This window comes from Tachysurus vachellii, chromosome 3 (genome assembly GCF_030014155.1).
Source record: "Tachysurus vachellii isolate PV-2020 chromosome 3, HZAU_Pvac_v1, whole genome shotgun sequence".
NCBI lineage: Eukaryota > Metazoa > Chordata > Actinopteri > Siluriformes > Bagridae > Tachysurus > Tachysurus vachellii.
The window spans coordinates 15,303,670-15,330,448 of NC_083462.1; the positions used below are offsets into that span (position 1 = coordinate 15,303,670).

Genomic DNA, 26,779 nt, shown 5'->3' on the forward strand with positions numbered 1-26,779 from the left:
GTTTGTAGAATAACCTCATATGTGATGGCCAGGGGTACACATACTTTTAGTCATATAGTGTGGCATTACAAGAACAACCAAGTAAAACAAACAGAAGCTGAAATGTCCGTCTACTCAATCAAGCAAAAAACAGCAGGGTTGACTTTAGAAGATAAAATTCTGATTGTGAAAGAGCAAAGTGACAACATAAAGATTATCCAAAACATTTATACAAATTCTGATCTTAAATCAACAGATGAAATGACTCAGATTTAGAGAAATGAGACCTTCTGAAGCTCCGATCAACAATAACGAAGATGGAGTCTGACCTTCTGAAGTTAAACAGCACTCAGGTTTCCAGAGTTTGAAGGTATTTATTTAAAAAAAAGGTGTAAACATGGGATCTATGCAGCTTGAGTGGAGGAGGACTCCCCCCACACTGTGCAGCAAAGGAGCGATACACGAGTGAGAGGGGATAAGAAGTCAGGAAATGCAGAACGCAGGGTTTTCTCAGCTGAACTTGGCTTTGGAGAAGTCCATTTCCGGATGCTGCTCCATGAACCTACCATCAGAGAAAAACAATTGTATTGATGAAACTATTTTAATAAACACTTGCGGAGATTTACAGCAGAATCCTGAATTAAAGCCATTCCAAAGTCACACATCAGCTGGCATGTCGGCGGTTTGTATTGTGGGGGAAAAGGAGTTCTTTGGTGAGAATCATGCATCATCATCATCACATGGACAAACCCCACGTCAGAAACAATACAACACAGAGCTGACAGACCAAGTGACACTCATGTCCTAATCTACATCACCAAGTGTACCAAGAGTTTGTACAGGAACATCGTGTTCTCATACACAGGATCACATGCTGACGTGGTGGGTTTTAGTACGAAGGAGTGTCTTGATTTGTCTCCCTTTACAACAATAATTGTTTCATGTTTAATAGAAATACTGGTAGATTTAGTGTACATCTTCCTCTCCATACACTATCACATTAACTAGTTATAATGTAAATAACCAGGCCAGCTCTAGCTTGAAATGAAGGTCACCTACTTCTTCAGGATGTCCTGCTTCTTCTGTTCCTCAGACGTGGGTAAGCCCATAGTCTTCTGCCTCTGGTCATACATCATCTTTTCCACCATGCTTCGTGTTTCTCCATCCAGATCAGAAAGCTGTAAAGAGAAGAAGAGCTGAAGGTCTGGAGGTAATAAAGACTTGATCTGAATGATATCTGGCACAGCATGCTGCCTACCTTGGAGTTCTCTGGGCAGATTTTCTTGGTGTTGATCTCAGGGTCTGTGGTCACCAGCTTGTTCCACCACTCCATTTTATTTATCTACCAGATACATGAAAATTATTCAGTCCAGGTTTTTAGACAAAGAGAGAGAGGAACTGTAAAGTGGGTCTGCTTTCACACCTTCTCCAGGTGGACGGTCACTATTTTCCCGTCATCGATTATCCAGGAGCTTTCCTCTACCTTCACCTCGCTGAACAGCGGGGCATTGATCACAGGTTTGTGGCCCTTTAAGCCTATCTTCAGATGACGCCTTTGAAAGTCCACCACCACGTCCTTCCCCTTCAGCCGGAACTTCACGTCAAAAGGCACTACGAGCTGGAGAGACGAACACGTCGCTGACATCTACACGTACTGCTCTCACACCATGTAGTTACTGAGACGTGAGACTTAGCTCGGCGTTTTAGTTTTAATGTGTATGCCTTGAACTGCTACAAGAAAAAATGGTGCCATACATTTGACCCTTCAGTTTCCAAAAATCTATTCAGTTTATCTGCTACTTACAATCACACTCTTTTGTGAGACTCTGCGCCAAAGGCATAAGTTTGATTTTGACATTGGTGGGGACATAAATAAAACTGGTCTGCAGAGCCGCATTGTCACAAAAGTACAAAAGCTTATTGCTTTTTACTCCACTTAAAAACAACAGATATACAATAGGTCTATAATAGGTTTTTACTTTTTTATGATGCCAGTAAGAATTCTAGCAGGGCAAGTAAAAAAAAAACTGAACAAGCAGATTTCCTCCAGATCTGCTCCAGAAAAACAACACCACATTACATCACAGAACACAAGGTATTAATTACTTAATTTTGTGAATTAAACAACAATATATATTTATATATACACTATATAATTGGTAACTAGCCACATCATAAAAACTGAGAGCTTAGTGTGTACTGTGCTGCAACATTTTTCCAATCTTCTATTATCCAATTTTGGTGAGCCTGTGCGAATTGTAGCCTCAGTTTCCTGTTCTTAGCTGTAAGGAGTGGCACCCGGTGAGGTCTTCTGCTGCTGTAGCCCATCTGCCTCAAGGTTCAACGTAATGTGCATTCAGAGATGCTCTTCTGCATACCTCGGTTGTAACGAGTGGTTATTTGAGTTACTGTTGCCTTTCTATCAGCTCGAACCAGTCTGGCCATTCTCCTCTGACCTCTGGCATCAACAAGGCATTTGCGCCCACAGAACTGCCGCTCACTGGATATTTTCTCTTTTTCGGACCATTCTCTGTAAACCCTAGAGATGGTTGTGCGTGAAAATCATTATTAGAAGACATGGGATTAGCTTCCATTGCTATGCTGACGACACACAGTTATACATCTCATCAAAACCAGATGAAATAACTAAATTGTCGAAATTAACTCAATGCCTTAGAGAGATAAAAGACTGGATGAGCTGTAACTTTCTGTTGTTAAACTCTGATAAGACAGAAACACTACTTATAGGCCCAAAAACTAGTACACAGAAACTCTCACAACTTAATTTCCAATTAGAGGGATGTACTGTTACTAGTAGCTCGACAGTGAAAGACCTGGGTGTTATATTAGACAGCAACTTGTCTTTTGAAAATCACATCGCCCAAACCACAAAAACAGCCTTCTTCCACCTCAGAAATATTGCCAAGCTGAGAAACATCCTGTCTGTATCTGATGCTGAGAAGCTAGTTCATGCTTTCATGACCTCTAGACTGGACTATTGTAATGCATTACTAGGTGGTTGTCCTGCATCTTTAATAAATAGGCTACAGTTAGTCCAAAATGCAGCGGCCAGAGTTCTCACTAGGACAAGAAAGTATGACCATATAACCCCAACTTTATCATCTCTACACTGGCTACCTGTTAAGTTTAGAATTGATTACAAACTGCTGCTACTTACGTACAAGGCTCTTAATGGTTTAGCTCCCATGTATCTAACTAGTCTTCTAACACGTTACAATCCTTCACGCTCTCTGAGATCACAAAACTCAGGACTCCTGGTAGTCCCCAGTATATCTAAGTCTACTAAAGGCGGAAGAGCGTTCTCTTATTTAGCTCCCAAACTTTGGAATAGTCTTCCTGATAGTGTTCGGGGCTCAGACACACTTTCACAGTTTAAATGTAGATTGAAAACTCATCTCTTTAGTCAGGCGTACACATAATACATCCCATAAATATTGTGCACTATCACACTAGACTTGCACATTCTTATGAACAGCAGATATGTTAATCCCTATGCACTGCTCTTCTCTTCTCTTTTTCTACCCATGCTGAGACACCCATGCTAAGATCGTCTTCCGTGCGTTGAAATTTTTGGACCTCCACTGAGACAAGGCTGACTCTGTGAGAACCCTGAGACATCTACAGATCTACCGGCTCCAGTTGGACTCTGTGATACTTGTATATTTGTAACCACACCATCCAGTGTCACCCATATGAGGATGGGTTCCCCTTGAGTCTGGTTCCTCTCAAGGTTTCTTCCTTTACCAATCTAAGGGAGTTTTTCCTTGCCACTGTTGCCTGAGCCCTCAGACTTGCTCATTGGGGACAAATACACATACACACATACACACTGTGAACTGTATATATCTTGAATTTTTATTATATTAATTCTTTATACTTCTCCTTATGTTTATCTTTTGTTTTATGTTTATGTTCTGTAAAGCTGCTTTGTGACAATGTCCATTGTAAAAAGCGCTATACAAATAAACTTGAATTGAATTGAATTGAATTGAAAATCCCAGTAGATCAGCATTTTCTGAAATACTCAGACCAGCCCGTCTGGCACCAACAACAATGCCACGTTCAAAGTCACTTAGATCACCTTTCTTCCACATTCTGACGCTCGGTTTGAACTGCAGCAGATCGTCTTGACCATGTCTACATGCCTAAATGCATTGAGTTGCTGCCATGTGATTGGCTGATTAGAAATTTGCATTAATGAGCAGTTGGACAGTTGTACCTAATAAAGTGGCCGGTGAGTGTATATAGGCTTGGTCGAATTATTGCTAGGGACAATTGAGTGTTCCCTGGATATTGGTAGGGACATGTCCCTACCGTCCCTACCCAAATTGATGCCCTTGCTCTGCACTAACGAGAAGGTGGACTTATGGCTGAAAAGAAAAAAAAAACCTGAAACACAATTCACTCACCACTGTCACCTAGTGGGGAGAAATATTTATATTTTTATTTATATATATATATATTAAAAAAAGCTAGTCTCTGTTGTTCCACTAGGGGGCAAACTGGAGCGGGGACATAAACTTAGCTAGTGCCTATGTTAATGATTTAATTCTGTGTGTGTGTGTGAAATCTTTAAAAACGTGCAATATTACCTGTGTGCAATATATCAGTTAGCGTAACTACTTTCTCGTGGTCTCTTTTCTTCTTCTCTGTATTTATATTGTGTTGTGTATATACACTGTATACTATATTATGTCTTTATTCTTTTATACATTTGCATTTCTTTTTCTTTGCCACTGTAACAGAGAAATTTCCTCATTGTGTAACGAATAAAGGTATCTCTTATCTTATGGGTTTAGTAAAATGATTTCTTTATCCAGCACAAATATTTCTGTGTCCCTAATCCGAGTCGGACATCCCTGGGTTAATACACAGCACCTTGTGTAATACTCACACTCCCTCTCACAGTTACCCTTTCAGTAATGGTGCTGAGACGAAACGGCCTGAGATTTTGTTCACAGAATTATAAACAAATAAATCCACAGATTAGGAAAATCCTTACGTCCACTTCAGACAGGGTCTGTGTCCACCTGTAGTCGGGCAGATCTGCTCCGTTCCCAGCGTTAGGCTTCATCTTGTCCTTATCCTTTTCATCCTCCTCACCTTCCGAGTCAGACTAAAAGACACAGCAGTAATTGTAATGATTTATTTAGTCCTTCTAGCCTCATTCTGGCCTTCAGTAACAACCGCCTTATTCACGTGTTTCTATGGTAACCGTGATCATCCCAAATCACGTGCTGTACCTTAATGTCTGTATGTTACTGTAAATGAACTTTTCCTGGTTCTTTTGAACAGAATGAATAAAAGTGTTCTCCTAAACCAGCTCTGTAACTGAGACAGTGATGACCTGCAGCACATATGAAGAGCGTTCACTTTATTCTGGCTCCTTCACTGCGGTCAATAATCCAAGATCGTAGACTTTTTCCTGACGGTATTTTTTACACATTTTACTCACCCCTTTCTCTGCTTTGACTGATGCTCCTGCAGCGCTGCTCTCAGACACACACTCTTTCTCTTTTTTCTCCTCCTTGCCTTTCCTCTGCAGAGATTAATGGAGATGTTCACTGGGACACAAGTTCATTGTTATAATTCACAAGAACAGTCACAATCAGTTTCGCCTCCTTACTCTCATGCCTTCGTATGAACCCGGGGGTCGAGAGAGAGTAAAAACAGAATTACATGCAAACAGACAAAGGTGTATAAAAGGTGGATGAACACCGTGTACACATGGACTTCACCTGATCTATCTCTGTCTGGAGACTCTCAGCCTCTTCGTCTGTGAGCTCTTTGATTCTGGGCTCGTCCTCATCCTCCGTCCTCTTCCTCTCCTCCTCAGCCTTGAGTCGAGCAGCTCTTTCTGCCTTCTCCTTTTTCTCTTTCTGCTGTCTGGACTCTCTCTCTTTCTGGACCTTGAGTGCCATCTGACTGTGATGAGCAAACGCTTCTTTCACCACCTTGTTAGGAATAAATAAAGGTCACAACAGCACATACAGCAGAAGACACTTCTCTCTCTGTCTCTCTGTTACACACATCATCTCACCTTCTCAGGAGCTCCAGGTTCACCTCCAGTAAAAAAGTCTGTTTTTCTTCGCAGGAAGCTAAAGAACGTGTTAACTAGCTGTGAAAGAGTAAAAAAACCAAAACAATGTGATACCTGGACATGGAAAATAAACTAGTGATGAAGGTTAGATAAAGGATGAGAGGAGGATTATGAACCAAACTAACAACCAAACACAGCTTCATGATCATGCAGGCTGATGTTAGCTGTTAGCTGTTAGCCGTTAGCCGTTAACTGTAGATATCTACGGTTAGCTGTTAGCCGTTAGCTAGCTAGCATGGTCATCCAGATAGGGAGCTGTTTTACCTCTTGTACCCCTCCTTCATGCTGTTGTGCCATAACTAGCAGCATTCCGTCATACCTTTCTTCCTCACTGTCCATCTTTACACTGAAAGCCACAGTAGTGAATACAGACGTCTAGTTTCAGCTTGTGTTCACTTCCTAGCTACCAGATCAGACCCTCACCTCAGCTAACACGTCAACCAATAACGTTGGTCCAGAGATGAATGACAGGGCAGAAGACCAATCAGATTGTTAAACGTCACTGCTGCAGTGAGTCTTATTAAGTTCCGGAGAGAGTTCTGGAAGTGCCCGGTATGTGAGGAACTGGAGTGGCACTTAAATAAGAATAAATCATAAATCATCCATGAAAATATCACTAAACATGCGACAGTTTAATGTAGCATTTACTAGTGAGGCTGAAATCTACTCAGCTCTTCATTTAAGTCCTAAGTCTATATAAATAGAACCAAATAAAACACATGATGGACAAAAACATTATAGTTTTTATTTATTTATTTATTGAGTAACATTATCCAGTATTAAATACCTTTATGTATGTGCTCCTTTATGATTATAAGTTCATTGTGTCATAAGTCATAAGTTCATTGCGTCAGTATTAAATACCTTTATGTATGTGCTCCTTTATGATTATAAGTTCATTGTGTCAGTATTAAATACCTTTATGTATGTGCTCCTTTATGATTATAAGTTCATTGTGTCAGTATTAAATACCTTTATGTATGTGCTCCTTTATGATTATAAGTTCATTGTGTCATAAGTCATAAGTTCATTGCGTCAGTATTAAATACCTTTATGTATGTGCTCCTTTATGATTATAAGTTCATTGTGTCAGTATTAAATACCTTTATGTATGTGCTCCTTTATGATTATAAGTTCATTGTGTCTTCTACTTTGGACTTTTCCCTTTAGGGGTCCCACAGTGAACCATCTGTTTCCACCTAACTATCAGAATCAGAACCAGGATCAGAATCAGGATCAGGTTTATTTCACAAGTGTGTTTACACACACAAGAAATTTGGTTCCAGCTGTTTGTGACCCTCAAAAGTACAGACATAAATAACACTATACTATACAAGACAATACCAGGGCTCTCAAGTTTTGAAGACAGGCAAGCGTGACATCTCGTTGCGTTAAATCTTACCCATATACAATAGTGCTATTTTCTGATTGGCTATTGTGTAGCCTCTTTTTTTGATTGGCTGATAAGTGTCAGGCTCGACTAGGAGCTCCAGGGGAGACGCGCTCGATTCCTTCCCGGTTCCATAGAGACAGCGGTGCGGACAGATACATTTTGCGGCATATTAAATATATGATAAATAATAAATTTTTCTGCGTCAGAAATATAATGTGTGGCGGGAGAGCGTGACAAAATACCTAAATGCGTGACTGTCACTCTCAATTCGTGACACTTGACGGCCCTGCAATACAGACATTTAGAACTTAGATGAAGATCTGAGCACAGTTCAGGGGTCTCATTTATAAAACTGTGCGTAGGATCCCTACTAAAAGTTTACGTACGCCCAAAAGCCAAAAATGGCGTACGCCAAAAAAAATTCCGATTTATAAAACCGTTCGTACGCACTCCTCTAAGCAATGTTCCCTTTATAAATCACAGATCACCCACAGATGTGCGTACGTTCAAGTTCAAGTTCAAAGTTCAAATCACTGCGCGGGCACGAGAGTGGACCTCGTTATAATGAGTTTCCTCTGCGCTCTGCGGGTTTAAAAATGGGGTGAAGAGCCAGTGTCTCAGGGGGTAGCCACTGTCGCCTGCAGGTTATAATTATATTAAAAGCAACATTGTTATAATTATATTAAAAACAAAATTGTTACAGTTTCTACATTTTAATATTGTTAAACTCACCAAGAAGCCAGCCATCACGTACTGCGCCTGCATTTAGTCTGTTCCCTACACTGCTATGTGTCAAGATAAAGGAATCATGTGTTGAACCAGACCAGCGTGCCACAATGTTTGTGAGGGTCATGTTGGAGTCACATATGATTTGCACATTAATAGAATGCACATGCTTTCTATTAACATAAGCAAATTCATTTTCAGATGTGAACTTATAGCAACATGAGCGCAGTCAATTGCGCCGATTACATTTGGGAAACCAGACATTGCTGCAAACTGCATTTTAATTTCGGCCTGTTCTCACACAGTGTAGGGGAACCTGATGTATCGACTACCCATATTAAGTATACCATTCAAAACGACAGATATTATGGCACTCAGGGACGGCTGTGATATACCAGACCTATCGGGTGAGATATTAGATTCCAATAGAATTATTTCATATACAAAAAGGTCTTAGACACAAAGCTGAGGATTACGTATAGTTTTTTTTATATAAATAATTTACCTGTCTGCCAATTCCCGCTGGAAACAGCCGGTTGCCAAGAACCCCAGAGTGGTGAGGACTTGTATTTGGACTGGGATGGCATGGTTCCGGCGTGTTGCCCTCTCTAATACTGGACCCAATTCAGCACATAGATCTAAGAGCACAGCTCTAGGGAATCTAAATCGGCTTATGAGCCAGTCATCATAATGGGCCAGGACATCATCATGGTCCCTGAAAACTCGTTCTCTCCTTATTCTGCCATTGGCGTAATCCTCCGACAGTGCCAGCAGTGCCATCATGAAGCATTACATACCCGGGTCACCGGAGGATTTATATGTTTCTAGCAATTAGACTGATTGTTATCACCTTGACAAAATCACAGAATTAATTTGTGGGCGAAAATTTAAGACGAATATGTTATAGTGAACACATACTTCTTCATGACGGTTTTGTAATGAACACCGTAGGACCGATGATGAGTAGCGATTGTGCTTCATGACTGTATTTACAGACTTTGACATTTTATGATATCTATATATGTATATGTACATGAAATATTTCGTTTTTTACACTGTGTTCTGCAGTTCTCTAATAAAAGGGCATTTCATGCTATTTTGTATCACATGTAGTCGCGCCTTCTCCTCCTGCGCTCCCGTTGTGGACAATGGGACTGTAAGGCAGCGCTGATTATTCATTCATTCATTCATTCATTCATTCATTCATCTTCTACCGCTTATCCGAACTACTCGGGTCACGGGGAGCCTGTGCCTATCCTCACGCGTCATTGGGCATCAAGGCAGGATACACCTAGACGGAGTAGCGCTGATTATTATTATTATTATTTTATTTTGAATACATTTTGAATTACGTTTGGATTTTACTAGATGTATTTAGCCTAAAACAATCGGCACAAATAACACTGTTGGATTTAATCTTCATGATAATGTGGAAATAACGTATGATATGGAGTGAAAATTAAATGTCATTAATTCTTATAATCGTTCTTCTCACCTCACCATCTGTGTCGCCAATTCCCTTTGTCTCCATAATGTGCGTACGCACAGCTCAAAGTTTGCTTAAAGGTGCGCACATTTTCCCGTCAAGTTTGTTTTTTATAGATAACAACCTTTGCGCGAAAACGCGTACGCACGTTTGCAGCCCCGTTTTGTGCGTACGCAAGCTTTATAAATGAGACCCCAGGTCATATTTATGCAGAAACCAAGAGAACAGTCAGTTCTCGAGGTTGATGTGTTGGAAGCAAGAAAATGAGCGTGTATGGCTAGATGAACGGAGATGGGGCCTTTTCTGGGGAATCATGTTTTCTTGTACATCATGTGTACAGACTGGTGTGTGTGCGTTATTTACCTGGTGAAGAAAGGGCACTAGGATATCCTATGGGGAGACGACATGCCTATGGTGATGTTCTGGACAATGTTCTAGACCTTTGGTACGTTCATTCATGTGGATTTTACCACCTACTTAAACATTGTTGCAAATCTTTATTTTTGCAACCTGACACTGCAAACATTGTTTGGTAATGGTCTGAGGAGTCTGACTTGGCCACCAGATTCCTCAGATTTCAATCTGATCCAGTGTCTGTGGGACAATCATGTCAGATCCATGGAGGCTCCTTATAGGATTTAAAGGAACTGTTGCTAAACTCTTGGTTTAGATTCCACAGCATACCTTCAGAGGTATTGTGAAGTTCATGCCATATCAGATTAGAGATGTTTTTGTCTCACAAGAGACCTACACTATGTTAGCCAGGTGATTTTTTTTGTTGTGGCTGATGGTTGTGTAAGTGTAATAGTTTTAATGGCTGAATACTTACATGCTGTTTGAAATTGAACAGCAGCAGATTCCAAATACCACACTTGAACTCAACAGGTATAAAAATTCTTACTCCATGCCCTTTTATGATCAGTGTGAGTTGAGCTTTAAGCAGCATTGTGATAAAAACCTGTTTAATTCCTAACACTGTTTGTGTTTCATAAATAACCTAGCGTAGATAGCTTACATAAATGTCTTATCAGTCTTATCAGTATTCTATTACCTTATCAGATCAGTCTAGCTCACTTGGAAAGCAGCACTGTTTGTATATTAGGTATATATACATACACTGACAGGTATATCACTCAAGAAAGTGTGCATATCATTATATTAAGAGCATATATTCATAAATAACTAAACTTAATGTATGGTATAATCTATAGGCCTTTCAAAATCTCTCATCATTATTAGCTGTTATGATTAGATCACAGAGGTAATCAGTAGCGAAGGAAATGTTGGTGAGGCGCCCAAGCATGTAACCTATGTAATAATTTTCTCAGGCCTTGGTGTCCTGGTACAAGCAGAGTTAATGGATAGTAATCATGATAAATGTATGTCATTTACCCTGCTTGCCGTGGTCTAGCTGCTGCTGAACTGGATAAGACTAATGACCTCCACGTGGCAAAGGGGTAACCCAGTGTGTGCGGTCCAGGGTCACTGTGTTTTGCTTAGAAATCTCCGCCTCAAATTCCATCACTATAAATAAGACTCATGGGCTTTAGAGCTAGAATACACCTTGAAGTCTGTCTGTTAAATCACTCTATTCGTCAAACATGCATTCATCTGAGCAGCCTAAACAGGAATGTTACTCAAGGAAACTCAAGAAAGAAGATTCCCACACCATCCAGTTCAACATCCTCAACCGTACAGACAGCTGTGCTCTGGGGCAGGTGACTGGAGCTCTATGACCCACAGTAGTTACTGTGAGCAGCAACGATTTGTGTGCTTGAGAAACCCAGAGAGAGGGGGGCACGTTCGCCTCACATCTCCAGGGTTGGGGGTTCGATTCCCGCCTCCGCCTTGTGTGTGTGGAGTTATCATGTTCTCCCCGTGCCTCGGGGGTTTCCTCTGGGTACTCCGGTTACCTCCCCCGGTCCAAAGACATGCATGGTAGGTTGATTGGCATCTCTGGAAAATTGTCCGTAGTGTGTGAGTGAATGAGAGTGTGTGTGCCCTGCGATGGGTTGGCACTCCGTCCTGGGTGTATCCTGCCTTGATTCCCAATGACGCCTGAGATAGGCACAGGCTCCCTGTGGCCCAGGTAGTTCGGATAAAGCAGTAGAAAATGAGTGAGTGAGTGAGTGAGTGAGTGAGTGAGTGAGTGAATGAGAAACCCGGAGAGAACCTGCCAGGCAGCCACTGAAGTGTTACTAAAAACCATTTATTTCATAAGAAGCCTGCCATCCTTTCACCACCTGCCAGGTTTTGACCAGTTTTTACTTCTTAGGAGTCATTGGGTCCTGCTCTTAATCCTGGGTCTTGCACAAGAGCATGTAACGCTCGAGGTGGCTAATTTCCCCACAAGGAGCTTCCTTCACAAGATCTTGCTGCAGGACCAAAATGATGACAACGAACACTGTCTATTAAACCTGTGCAGAATCTCAGGTCATGCTTGGTCAAACTCTGGAGGCTTGATCTCACTCCTAAAGAATACGTGTATCTCAAGGGTACAATATTATTTAACCCAGGTTAAAAGTTAAACAATTCTATTCTGTAAACCTTGATTTCCTTTTAAATTTCATAGCATACTTCCAAATACGGCACCAAATTATACATACTGTAGATGGAGGTATTTGGACTAAAATGACCATTCATTAATTCATTCATTCATTCATTTTCTACCACTTTATCCGAACTACCTCGGGTTACGGGGAGCCTGTGCCTATCTCAGGCATCATCAGGCATCAAGGCAGGATACACCCTGGACGGAGTGCCAACCCATACACACTCTCATTCACTCACGCAATCACACACTATATGGGAGTACCCAGAGGAAACTCCCGAGACACGGGGAAAACATGCAAACTCCACACACACAAGGCGGAGGCGGGAATCAAACCCCCAACCCTGGAGGTGTGAGGCAAACGTGCTAACCACTAAGCCACCGTGCCCCCCGTTATTAAATATGAACGTTTTAAATATTTGAATATTTCAAACATGAATCGGGAAATAAGTAAACTGTTTCCACCTTCTCATCTTCTTTTCAGATGTTCCTGGGCTGATAAACCGCAAGCTCATTGAGGGGCTTCAGAGGGAAACTCAGCAACTTCTCCATCAATTCATTCACACACTTCATCCACATGACCACAGTCACTAAACATCAGATAAACATCCTGGATTTTTTCAGTACAGTTGAGTCTTTACACCACTAGTCTTAGTTATTAGTAAAGAGCAAGCCAGAAGTGACATGGTGAGGAAAAACACCTGAGATGAAACCTTGAGAAGAACCAGACTCAAAATGCTACATGCATACCCAATCAATCAATCAATCAATCAATCAATCAATCAATCAATCAATCAATCAATCACTCTCTCTCTCTCTCTCTCTCTCTCTCTCTCTCACATATCCATCCTGACGCCCTACCCCTAGTTGAAGTCTCATCTCTTTGTGGTCATTCTGCTGGTGATAGATTTGTACAGACGGCCCATGACCCATGGGCCTGATGTAGATAGAACCGCTTGTAGACCATCACACCATCTTTAATCTGCCATCGGGTCATCATCTTTGTGCTCAGGTCATCATCAGTGAACATTTGAAGACTTCAGCAGGAAGGAATTAGTGTTAATTCTATAATGGTCTCAGTAATGAAGTCTGACCTGTTAGTTCATCAGGAGCTCTTGGTTACACAATTCCACTGGACTATACACTGTTGTGTAAACCACTGAGCTACCGGCAGATTGGATGATGTAGAGTGAGCGTGATTAATTAACACAAGCCACTTACATGTGATGTCATGGAGGACGTTGATGCGCGTGTGTTGCTTTTGAATCATGTAGTATGAAATCTAATTGTGTTAATGTCTTAATGTCATTCGGTTCAAACACCTCGAACCCACGTATTAATTTGAGTGATGTCGATGCAACTAGCTTTTTTTTTCTCCAGGTAGCAGATTTTCTTGTCATGCTGCATATTTTGTGAGAAAAAGCTGTAAAGTGAAATAGAAATTTCTGGGGATGTTTAAATTGTGACTAAATAATGAATGACCTAAAGCACTTATGTATTTAGGTTCTTAATACTTACATATTATGCATTCATTTTCTGTGTGACTCTGCAGGCGACCGCGTTACGTATCTGAGTTTTAGTTTCTGAGTTTTATCCATTGCTGCCTGTGGTTTAGTCTCCTTGTATAATCCTGTACAGGCACTGAGACAGATTGGGTTCCTGTATCACATCCTCCTTCTAAAGAGGATCAGTGCCTTCAGCAAGAGCAAGCTGATATGACGCTGCCTTTCCAGGAACATCCCGGATGTTCACTCAGTGAAAGGCCTGCAGGAAAACATCAAACACACTCTATAAACACAGGTGGATGAAACTGCTATTCACTGACAGTGTGGAAAACTTTGTCAATATCATTATTGACTTTATGAACACACTGAGCAAAATCCACAGAAACATGGCACAGTGGCTGAGACACTGTGTTAACACACACACATGATAAAGTATAGTTTATTTTAACTTTAGATTAGGGGAAATGGCTCTAAACGGTACATCAAGAAGAGGTGTTTTTAGATAAACATTTTCATATTTATTTATTTCACTCACTCACACTCACTCACACACCTCACACACCTCATTCGCACACACACTCACAACTGGAAACACTGGAAAAAACAACAATCAAAGCACTTCTGCAGAACAAAGCTTTATTTCACTCCTGAAGCAGAAGCTCTGTGGAACTGTCAATGCTACCGTTTACAATAATAATAACAATAATAATAATAATAATAATAACAATAACAATAATTCAGCAAATTTACTTCAGTTTCTGGGTTTGGTACGTTACACACGGTCAGATTCTCCATCTGAAAGCTGAAGCCTGATTCTGGTTTTATTATTAATAATAATACAGAAGGATCACTGAAGTATGACAAGAAAAAACACACACAAGGAATGTACAAGGTCTATTTTTAAATTAAATTATTAAATGGATTCAGAAATAGGATTAAATTAAATGATGGTTGTATTCCAGAGCTCAGTAAGGCAGTGTTTTTTAGTGGAGGCCACTAGTCTTAGGTGCTGGGGGAATAAACCTACTAAACTTGTTCACTTTTATCCCACACAAAGTCTGAGAAAACTAAATAAAGATCTGTCTGGATTTTCCAGGATCCTCGTAACTGAAAACTGCCTTCACGTCTTTTTGTGTCGTTTCCGAGTTGAAAAATTTCCTGAAACCTTCTACTTTAAAAAAGCTCACGGTCGCAGAGGTCCACGAAAACTAAACCCGTGTCTCTTCTCTCTGTGTGTTTGTAGTGGTTCACTTCATCTCTAATGTATTTCTATACGACTTATGATCTATGCATTCCAACACTTTCACAGATGTGAATGTAGAGACAGACTCTGACTCCAGCCTCAGCTGATAAAAGGTTAGCACTTTGTATCTCCTAAACCTTCCTTAACCTCCTCAACAATGTGATATTTGGCCTGAGGAGCTTCATGGCAGTTTGTGGTAGAGAAGAAAGATCAGCTTTCAACAGATGAACTCATGTCAAACTCATCTGAAGGTCAGTCTCGCTCTTAAAGGCTTCCTGTTTCAGGGAATTTCACCAACCTTTATATTAGTGACAAGGAAAATAAATACAGCTCGGAATCGACTCTGTTAGTGTTACTGATTCAATCACAACTCATAGAATGCAATTTCATCTAAGACTAATCGAAGAAAATGGAAAAGCAACAGATTTTATTCACAAGTATATTCACATGTCCTCATTTAACCCCAGCTAATGTCATTTAAAACGCTTCTCTGGCTCATACACGGATGCGTTTTGTCTATTTACAGAGAAAAAGCTGTCCTTCAGTCACTACTTCAGAAAGTGCCACAGTGGATGAATTGAGCTAATGCTGATTTTTATTTTTTTAACCTCATTTCACAAGAACAGCTTCTTATTTCATGTCGTCTAGTGTTTCACCCCTCGTCATCATCTACTGTACAATTCAATAAATCCAGGAACGTCATAGTCTCTTGTCATACAGCTCTGAGGACTGGAAGAGAGCAAGCATAGGTTCTTCATTACAATCGCAGAGGTCAAGAGAGACGGGGAATAAACACAAGGTCAGGCTCTCAGTCCGTGATGGAGTAAAGGAGTGTCTGAGGTGATGGGGGTGACGTTGTCCATGCTCGGTGAGAGAGACACAGGAGAGCTGGGCATGTACGCTGTACACAGAGAGAGAGAGGGAGAGAGAGGGGGAGAGAGGGGGAGAGAGAGACAGACAGGGAGAGAGGGAGAGGGGGAGGGAGAGGGGGAGAGAGAGAGATTTTAATATCATTTTCATAGCCTTGAGATCCAGTCACACATGACGTTTATTTTGCAAATGTCCGAGCTGTTGGATGAATAATGGATTTAATTACACTTGTACAAGTCTGCAGAACCTTCACAGACACAGAGAGAGCCACTAATCCACTCCAGTCCATAACCACAGAGTTTCCATATTATTATTTCTGTAGCCTGTGCATTTTGTATGAGCAACATTATGTGAACGAAAATATATTCACATGACCACAGACACTGTCACATGACCACAGAGTCTCCTGTTACATGCACACAGTTATCTTTCTCAACATACCCAACGTTGTCATTGTCAGACATTACAGCTGATGCCATTGATGTACAGGATAGAAAATGTTCTGTGAAGACACGCGAGAGGCACGTGAAAGACCTGACGTGTGAAGAGCAAGCCGTTTCTTTGTGTTTAACGGTCATCTGATTACCTGAGTGTTACACGTGTTAATGCCAAGTGTAAACAATCTGTTTAACGTGTATCCGATTACAAGCTTTACAGCTGACAAGAACTGGGTAGAAAGTCATTGTACCAACACGAGTGAGTTAGCAGACGAGTCCCTGAAGGTGTCCATGCCCAAGGTCATCAGTGTTAACACCCCAATGTCATTATATACAAAAATAAAATCACTGCACTATGAATTCAGGTGCACACATTGCGACTGAAAGGTCACTGTGCAGTGGCATTGTGTTAGTGCTGTCTAAACATCTCACTAACTCACTGGTAAGAGTGCACAGGGTTTGATTCTTTAAGGCAACAGTCCAAAATCCACAACCGTCTGTTGGGGGGAAAAAAAAAAAAGCAGGGAAGGATTCAAAAGATACTCAAAGACAGAACAGCAGACATGAATGTCGTTACTGTACAAACCCAAAACCAATGGCAGGTGACGTCGTGAGTCTGCCAGCACAGTGGGTTTTGTAGACCTTTGTTAAAGCTCTGGGTCGCTGATTAGAAGCTTGCAGGTTCAAAGCTCAGCTCTGAACTGACTACCGACCTCCACGGCTCATCCTGCACTCTGACAGAGAAGAATGTCACTGAGTTGTAATGTCTATGTGAAAAATACATGTTCCCTGGTGGTCCAAAGAGAGTATACTGTGCTCTCACTGCCGTGGCAGGGAACTGACTGAGCCACTGAGGGGTAAACCCTCATGGGAGCATTGTGTCTGGAAGAGCCAAATATAACCGAATGTCAACAACAACAGCTTTTGTTATGAACCCAGAGGGTGTGATGGACTAATGAGGAACAGTTCAGCACAAAGGAAAAATGTAGTTTTATTTGATTTAGCTGAGGGACAGGAAAAGCAGCTTGGGGTGAGCAGCTTAAAAAAAGACTTACGCCACCAACTTACACTGATTACTGTTGTTCCGCAGATTCCGTGCTTCTACGTCATCAGATCTCTCCTCTGAAATCTTCAGACCTAAAAAGAAAAAAAAAATAATTTTCCAGTTTGTTAGAAACTGCTCAAACAAATGGCTTAACGTTTAGGTCCAGTTTAGATTTAGTGTGTTTTATTTCTGTAATATGGCTGAAAGTAATAAAACAGTTGGGTGCCACTTACTGCCATCGCTCATGGAGTTGAGGCTGTTCTTCTTGCTGCTCCTCTTGCTGCTCCTCCAGGTGTCGTTACCACTGTCTCTCTGCAGCTCCTGCTGTCTCACCATCACTCTCTTCTTGCTCTTACGTGTGCTGATGCGGATGATCTCGCGCACCAAGCGGCATTCCGCTTCCTGCTCCCTGATGTTGTGCTCCTCGACGATATCTGAGATGAGCTGACTGATCTCCTGCGAGCGCTTCAGGAACATGGAGTCCGACGTGCATTTTGCGAGCTCGTTGATCTCAAACTCAGAGAAAACCTCGAGCAGTTTACGTGTGATTAGCGAGTCCACGTCCTCATCTGTGCCTCGGTAAATTAAGTCCTCGTCTTGTAGGTCTCTGAAATGCATGCTGCCACTCCGGTGTGTCGGGATGTCTGATTCCTCTTTAAGAAGCTTAAATGAGACTTGCCCGTGTTCTACCATTAGCGCTGATGGATCCACTTTGATGCCACCGATACAAAGATCAGGATAAAAATCGTTCTTAGCATCAGGCACCGACGTCACAGCTTTAACGACTTCTGGTTCGTCGCCTCGGGTTTCCGCAGACAGCAGACATGGAATTCGCCTACACACGTGATACAGTCCGCATGTCAACAAGCTACAGGCAAACGTCCGACAGCTTTTCACCGAGACACATGGACCGCACGTGCAGGTGTGTCCACCAGATGTGGACTCTTTCTTGCCAGGCAGAAAGTGAACACTCTCTGGCACGGTAGCATTTCCATTAGCATCTTCTCGATGGACATTGTGGATCGCTCCTGGGTACTGGGTCACGGAGCTGACCGGGTCAACACAGCGCTCTTCATACGTCCTGCTCTTAGTGCTACTACTCTTCATGGACCATGCGTCAGAACTTCCTGCCCTCTCCCACCTCTGAGAGATGCTTCTGCCATTGCCTGACATGGTTTTGTAGCATCAGGGTCTGTTTAAATGAGAGAGAGAGAGAGAGAGAGAGAAGCACACTGTAAGGTGTCTTACAGGTAATGTTGCCTCTTCTGGATCCTCAGTGCTATTACACATAGAAATACCCCATGAGCCACATAGGTTAGGGGTTAAGACTGTTCTGCTCCTACAAATACATCTACACTCTGTGTGTTAAAGTATCTGCACCCCTGGCCACCACACCCATGTGAGTTCGTTCTGCATCATTACATTAAACTGGAATTTAATCTTCTTCCTACAAGATGCAGAAGGGACAGAAAAGTCTACACACCCCTGTAAAAACAGCTGAGGTATATAAAATAAAAAATGAAACTAAGATAAATCATGTCAGAACTTTGTCCAACCTCCTGCATAAATATACACACCCTTTTATATTTGGGGTTGATTGGGACCAATCAGATTCAATCTTATGTTAAATCATAACACATCTGTCAGTCAAATGATTCTGATGAAACCCAAATATAAATATACTGTAAAAGGAGCGACCTACTGTGCAGACATTTCTCCAGGAATAGCAGTGAGCTCGGTGCCTCAAACATTTCCTCAACCTCAGCTAAATAATTCTAAAGCAGTTTATAGAGTTTTACTTTCCAAAATATAAACACACTAGTAACTTCATTTAAACAAATGAGAGACCCTGACCCTGACCCTGACCCTGACCCTGATCCTGATCCTGACCGTCAGTAAGGATGAACACATGCACGCTAAAACACCACAGTCTGTCTTTGTCCTACTGACTGGCATCCACATGAAAGGTAAAACCTCCTGCTTGTGACACACACACACATATACAAGTGCATCCAATCCAAATTATGTTCATATTCAGTTACATTCCTACTGCAAATTGTCTTTCTCTGAATCTTTATGTTTTTATGCACTTTGCTGCTGCCCCATGATTCTTCATGAGGACTGGATAATTGTTCCTATTAAAGTAGACGGTGTGTGTGTGTGTTTGTCTGTGTATACATACCGATCTAATCAGCCCAGTTCACACACACACAAACACTCCCACACACGCATACAGCACAGACACACACACATACAGTACAGACACACACGCATACAGTACAGACGCACACACATACAGTACAGACACACATACAGACACACACACAAACATTCATACACACAAACACCCACACACACACAGACACACACTTTCACTTTCTATAAAAACTGTAGAACAGAACAGAAACAGCCCAGTACACACCTGTAGATGGTGATATACACCGTGATGTTTACATGAATGCTGTCAGGTGTGTTTTAATAGATCAGGCCTAGTCGAAAGGTACACAGTGCACGCGCACACCCACTCACTCACCTACACAGGTTTGTACAGAAATCAATGTGTTTCTTTAAAAAGGATCATTTACACATCAGACATACAGACACATACATACACGTACACAACACCAACACCAACACCACACACACACACACCACAACACACCACAATGTCACACACACACAGACACATGCATATACAGACACACACATACACCACACAACAACACCACACACATACACACAACAACACCACATACACACACACACACACACACACACATACAGACACACACCACAACACCACACACACACAACAACAACACCACACACACACACACACACAACAACACCACACACACACACACAAAACAACAACACCACACACACACACACAAAACAACAACACCACACACACACAAAACAACAACACCACACACACACACAACAACAACACCACACACACACACAAAACACCACACACACACACACACACAAAACAACAACACCACACACACACACACAAAACAACAACACCACACACACACACACAAAACAACAACACCACACACACACACACAAAACAACAACACCACACACACACACACAAAACAACAACACCACACACACACACACAAAACAACAACACCACACACACACACACAAAACAACAACACCACACACACACACACAAAACAACAACACCACACACACACACACAAAACAACAACACCACACACACACACACAAAACAACAACACCACACACACACACACAAAACAACAACACCACACACACACACACAAAACAACAACACCACACACACACACACAAAACAACAACACCACACACACACACACAAAACAACAACACCACACACAAAACAACAACACCACACACACACACACACCACAACACCACACACACCACAACACCACCACACACACACAAAACAACACCACCACACACACACACAAAACAACAACACCACACACACACACACACACACACACACAAAACAACAACACCACACACACACACAAAACAACAACACCACACACACACACAAAACAACAACACCACACACACACACAAAACAACAACACCACACACACACACAAAACAACAACACCACACACACACACACACACACACAAAACAACAACACCACACACACACACAAAACAACAACACCACACACAAAACAACAACACCACACACAAAACAACAACACCACACACACACACACACCACAACACCACACACACACACACACACCACAACACCACCACACACACACACAAAACAACACCACCACACACACACACAAAACAACACCACCACACACACACACAAAACAACACCACCACACACACACACAAAACAACACCACCACACACACACACAAAACAACACCACCACACACACACACAAAACAACACCACCACACACACACACACACACAACACCACCACACACACACACACCAACAACAACACCACACACACACACCAACAACAACACCACACACACCAACAACAACGCCACACACACACACCAACAACAACACAACACCACACACACACACACCAACAACAACACAACACCACACACACACCAACAACAACAACACCACACACACACACCAACAACAACAACACCACACACACACACCAACAACAACACCACACACACACACCAACAACAACACCACACACACACACCAACAACAACACCACACACACACACCAACAACAACACCACACACACAACAACACCACCACACACACACACACACAGTTTAACACAAACAGTAGACAAGAGGAATAAAGTCAATAACAAAGTCTACTCACTGCATAAGGAGAGAAATGACGCAGTCCCCGGAAGTGAAGGGTTTTTACCACTAACACGTTTAAACTTTAATCCTGTAACGTGTCCTGAGTTTAGAGGAAGAATAAATCCTGGTGCTGAGACTAAAAGCAGGCTAAAACACCTCACCACAGCCGTGTTCTACCTCCTCCATGTCTTCTGCTGTTTTCAGATACCTGAGGCGACAGGTAGGTCACGGCACCTGCTGACGTCATCACTGTAATCACACGACCGGGCCGTGTAAATTCACGTGTAAACAAAAACCACACACACACACACACACACACACACACACACACACACGATACCACACACACACACACACGATACCACACACACACACACACACACACACACACAATACCACACACACACACACACAATACCACACACACACACACACGATACCCCACACACACACGATACCCCACACACACACGATACCCCACACACACACGATACCCCCCACACACGATACCCCCCCACACACACACACACACACAATAACCCCCCACACACATGATACCACACACACACACACACACACGATACCACACACACACACACACGATACCACACACACAGAGATACTACACACACACACACACACACACACACACACGATACTACACACACACACACACACACAATACCACACACACACACACAATACCACACACACACACAATACCACACACACACACAATACCACACACACACACAATACCACACACACACACGATACCCCCCACACACTATGCCCCCCCCACACACAATAACCCCCCCCCACACACACACACACACACACACACACACACACGATACCCCCACACACACACGATACCACACACACACAATACCACACACACAATACCACACACACAATACCACACACACTACCACACACACACACTACCACACACACACACTACCACACACACACACACAATACCACACACACAATACCCCCCCACACACACACACAATACCACACACACAATACCCCCCACACACACTACCACACACACACACACTACCACACACACACACACACACACACTACCACACACACACACAATACCACACACACAATACCCCCCCCCACACACACACACACACAATACCACACACACAATACCCCCACACACACTACCACACACACTACCACACACACACACACTACCACACACACACACACACACACACACACAATACCACACACACACACACACACACACACACACACACACACACACACAATACCACACACACAATACCCCCCCACACACACACAATACCCCCCACACACACACAATACCACACACACACACACACACACACACAGACAATACCACACACACACACACACTACCACACACACACACACACACACAATACCACACACACACTACCACACACACACACACACTACCACACACACACACACACACAATACCCCACACACAAAACCCCCACACACACACACACAATACCACACACACACACACACAATACCACACACACACACACACACACAATACCACACACACACACACAATACCACACACACACACACACACAATACCACACACACAATACCACACACACACACAATACCACACACACAAACACACACACACACACACAATACCACACACACACACACACACACAATACCACACACACACAATACCACACACACACACACACACACACACACACACACACAATACCACACACACACACACACACACACACACACACACACACACACACACACACACACACAATACCACACACACACAATACCACACACACACAATACCACACACACACACCCACACACACACACACAATACCACACACACACACACACACACACACACACACACACACACACAATACCACACACACACACAATACCACACACACACACACACACACACACAATACCACACACACACACACACACACACACAATACCACACACACACACACACAATACCACACACACACACACACACACACACACACACAATACCACACACACACACACACACACAACCACACACACACAAACAAACACAATACCATACACAATACCACACACACACACACAATACCACACACACACACAATACCACACAATACCACACACACACACAATACCACACACAATACCACACACAATACCACACACAATACCACACACAATACCACACACACACACACAATACCACACACACACACAATACCACACACACACAATACCACACACACACAATACCACACACACACACACACAATACCACACACACAATACCACACACACAATACCACACACACACACACACAATACCACACACACAATACCACACACACACACACAATACCACACACACAAACACCACACACACACACACAATACCACACACACACACACACACACACAATACCACACACACACACACACACACACACACACACACACACACACACACACACACACACACACAATACCACACACACACACACACAATACCACACACACACAATACCACACACACACACACACAATACCACACACACACACACACACAATACCACACACACACACACACACACAATACCACACACACACACACACACACACAACCACACACACACACAATACCACACACACACAATACCACACACACACAATACCACACACACACAATACCACACACACACACCCACACACACACACACAATACCACACACACACACAATACCACACACACACACACACACACACACACACACACAATACCACACACACACACACACACACACACACACACACACAATACCACACACACACACACACACACACACACACAATACCACACACACACACACAATACCACACACACACACACACACACACACACACACACACACAATACCACACACACACACACAATACCACACACACACACCCACACACAATACCACACACACACACCCACACACACACACAATACCACACACACACAATACCACACACACAATACCACACACACACACACAATACCACACACACACACACACACACACACACACACACACACACACACAATACCACACACACACACACACACACACACACAATACCACACACACACACACACACACACACACACACACACACACACACACACACACACAATACCACACACACACACACACACACACACACACACACACACACACACACACACAATACCACACACACACACACACACACAATACCACACACACACACACACACAATACCACACACACACCCACACACAATACCACACACACACACCCACACACACACACAATACCACACACACACAATACCACACACACACAATACCACACACACACACACAATACCACACACACACACACACACACACACACACACACACAATACCACACACACACACACACACAATACCACACACACACACACACACAATACCACACACACACACACACACACACACACACAATACCACACACACACACACAATACCACACACACACACAATACCACACACACACACACAATACCACACACACACACACAATACCACACACACACACACAATACCACACACACACACACACAATACCACACACACACACAATACCACACACACACACACAATACCACACACACACACACAATACCACACACACACACACACACACACACACACACACACACACACACACACACACACACACAATACCACACACACACAGTTTCAGGTGTAAAGTGAAGGCAGAAGTGCCGGAAATATTGAGATAAAGTTCTCAGTCTATCCGCCTACACACACATTAATGTTTACATTATAACATTACAGAGAAATACAGCTTCTTATTTATATACTTCACACACACACACACACAGTTTAACACAAACAGTAGGCAAGAGGAATAAAGTCAATAACAAAGTCTACTCACTGCATAAGGAGAGAAATGACGCAGTCCCCGGAAGTGAAGGGTTTTTACCACTAACACGTTTAAACTTTAATCCTGTAACGTGTCCTGAGTTTAGAGGAAGAATAAATCCTGGTGCTGAGACTAAAAGCAGGCTAAAACACCTCACCACAGCCGTGTTCTACCTCCTCCATGTCTTCTGCTGTTTTCAGTTACCTGAGGCGACAGGTAGGTCATGGCACCTGCTGACGTCATCACTGTAATCACACGACCGGGCCGTGTAAATTCACGTGTAAACAAAATCCATCATACAAAATTGGCTTATATAGTACACTCAAAAAAATAAATTTTTACAAAATAAACAAATAAATAAATAAAAACATTATTTCTATATATTTTTTGGGCTTTTTTCGTTTCTTTAGCAGGAAATCGTTTCCCACTAGGTGGCAGTGTCGACCCTCAGTTTCTGCTCATGTTCCTGTTTAATGCACTGTATGTGAGTTTAAAACAGAGTAAATCGGTTCGACTTTATTTCTATACAGCTTTTAACATTGGACATTAATCAGCTTCACAGAAATCCGGGTATAACTAACTCAACTCCCTAAGGAGAAAAGAGGAATAAAGCTTGAGAGGAAGTAAACTAAAAAGGGAAGACATCCTCATCTGGGTCACAGCAGGGAGTGAGAGTTTAACTAATTTCTCTTTTTATCTGGACACTACACAGTCCAATCTGTATGAGCATCACTACAGTCTTATATAACCAGAGTGTCCAGTGTCTTTGTGGGACCAGACACTAATCTTAAGGTTCTCCATGGATGTGTACATTAAACAATATATACTTATTTATATGGTCTGGTCTTTATCAGCAATCAGGTCTGTGCTGAACTCAGAGTTCACGATGACCCATTAGTTAATCAGGAGCTCTCGCCTGCACTATTATAAACTGTTGTAGAAAGGACATTATTTACATTTACACTATTTACTGTAGCGTGTCACCCAAATTCACTTCTGAGCCTGGTTCCTCTCAAGGTTTCTTCCTCTTATCATCTCAGGGAGTTTTTCCTCACCGCTGTCACCTCC

General features: G+C 42.5%; 3 protein-coding genes across 3 annotated transcripts; 1 reads left to right on the top strand and 2 right to left on the bottom strand.

Annotated features, from left to right (window-relative positions):
* Positions 1-333: 333 nt before the first annotated feature.
* nudc (nudC nuclear distribution protein) lies at positions 334-6,534 on the bottom strand. Its single transcript, XM_060865953.1, has 9 exons — positions 6,365-6,534; positions 6,041-6,118; positions 5,739-5,954; positions 5,456-5,539; positions 5,003-5,116; positions 1,403-1,597; positions 1,238-1,321; positions 1,039-1,157; positions 334-541 (listed from the first exon to the last, which is right to left on the bottom strand). Exons 1-9 carry the CDS (start codon positions 6,437-6,439, stop codon positions 490-492), a joined length of 1,017 nt encoding a protein of 338 aa, XP_060721936.1. The 5' UTR covers positions 6,440-6,534; the 3' UTR covers positions 334-489.
* Positions 6,535-11,306: 4,772 nt separating this feature from the next.
* nr0b2b (nuclear receptor subfamily 0, group B, member 2b) lies at positions 11,307-12,850 on the top strand. The gene is given in 5 exon segments (XM_060865089.1): positions 11,307-11,415; positions 11,418-11,506; positions 11,874-12,105; positions 12,108-12,221; positions 12,741-12,850. Coding segments are annotated over 5 exon segments (654 nt in total).
* Positions 12,851-14,380: 1,530 nt separating this feature from the next.
* kdf1b (keratinocyte differentiation factor 1b) lies at positions 14,381-25,987 on the bottom strand. Its single transcript, XM_060865954.1, has 5 exons — positions 25,724-25,987; positions 21,706-21,938; positions 17,590-18,548; positions 17,380-17,448; positions 14,381-15,905 (listed from the first exon to the last, which is right to left on the bottom strand). The coding sequence occupies exons 3-5, from the start codon at positions 18,527-18,529 to the stop codon at positions 15,805-15,807; spliced, it is 1,110 nt and encodes a 369-aa protein (XP_060721937.1). The 5' UTR covers positions 18,530-18,548; positions 21,706-21,938; positions 25,724-25,987; the 3' UTR covers positions 14,381-15,804.
* Positions 25,988-26,779: the final 792 nt, after the last annotated feature.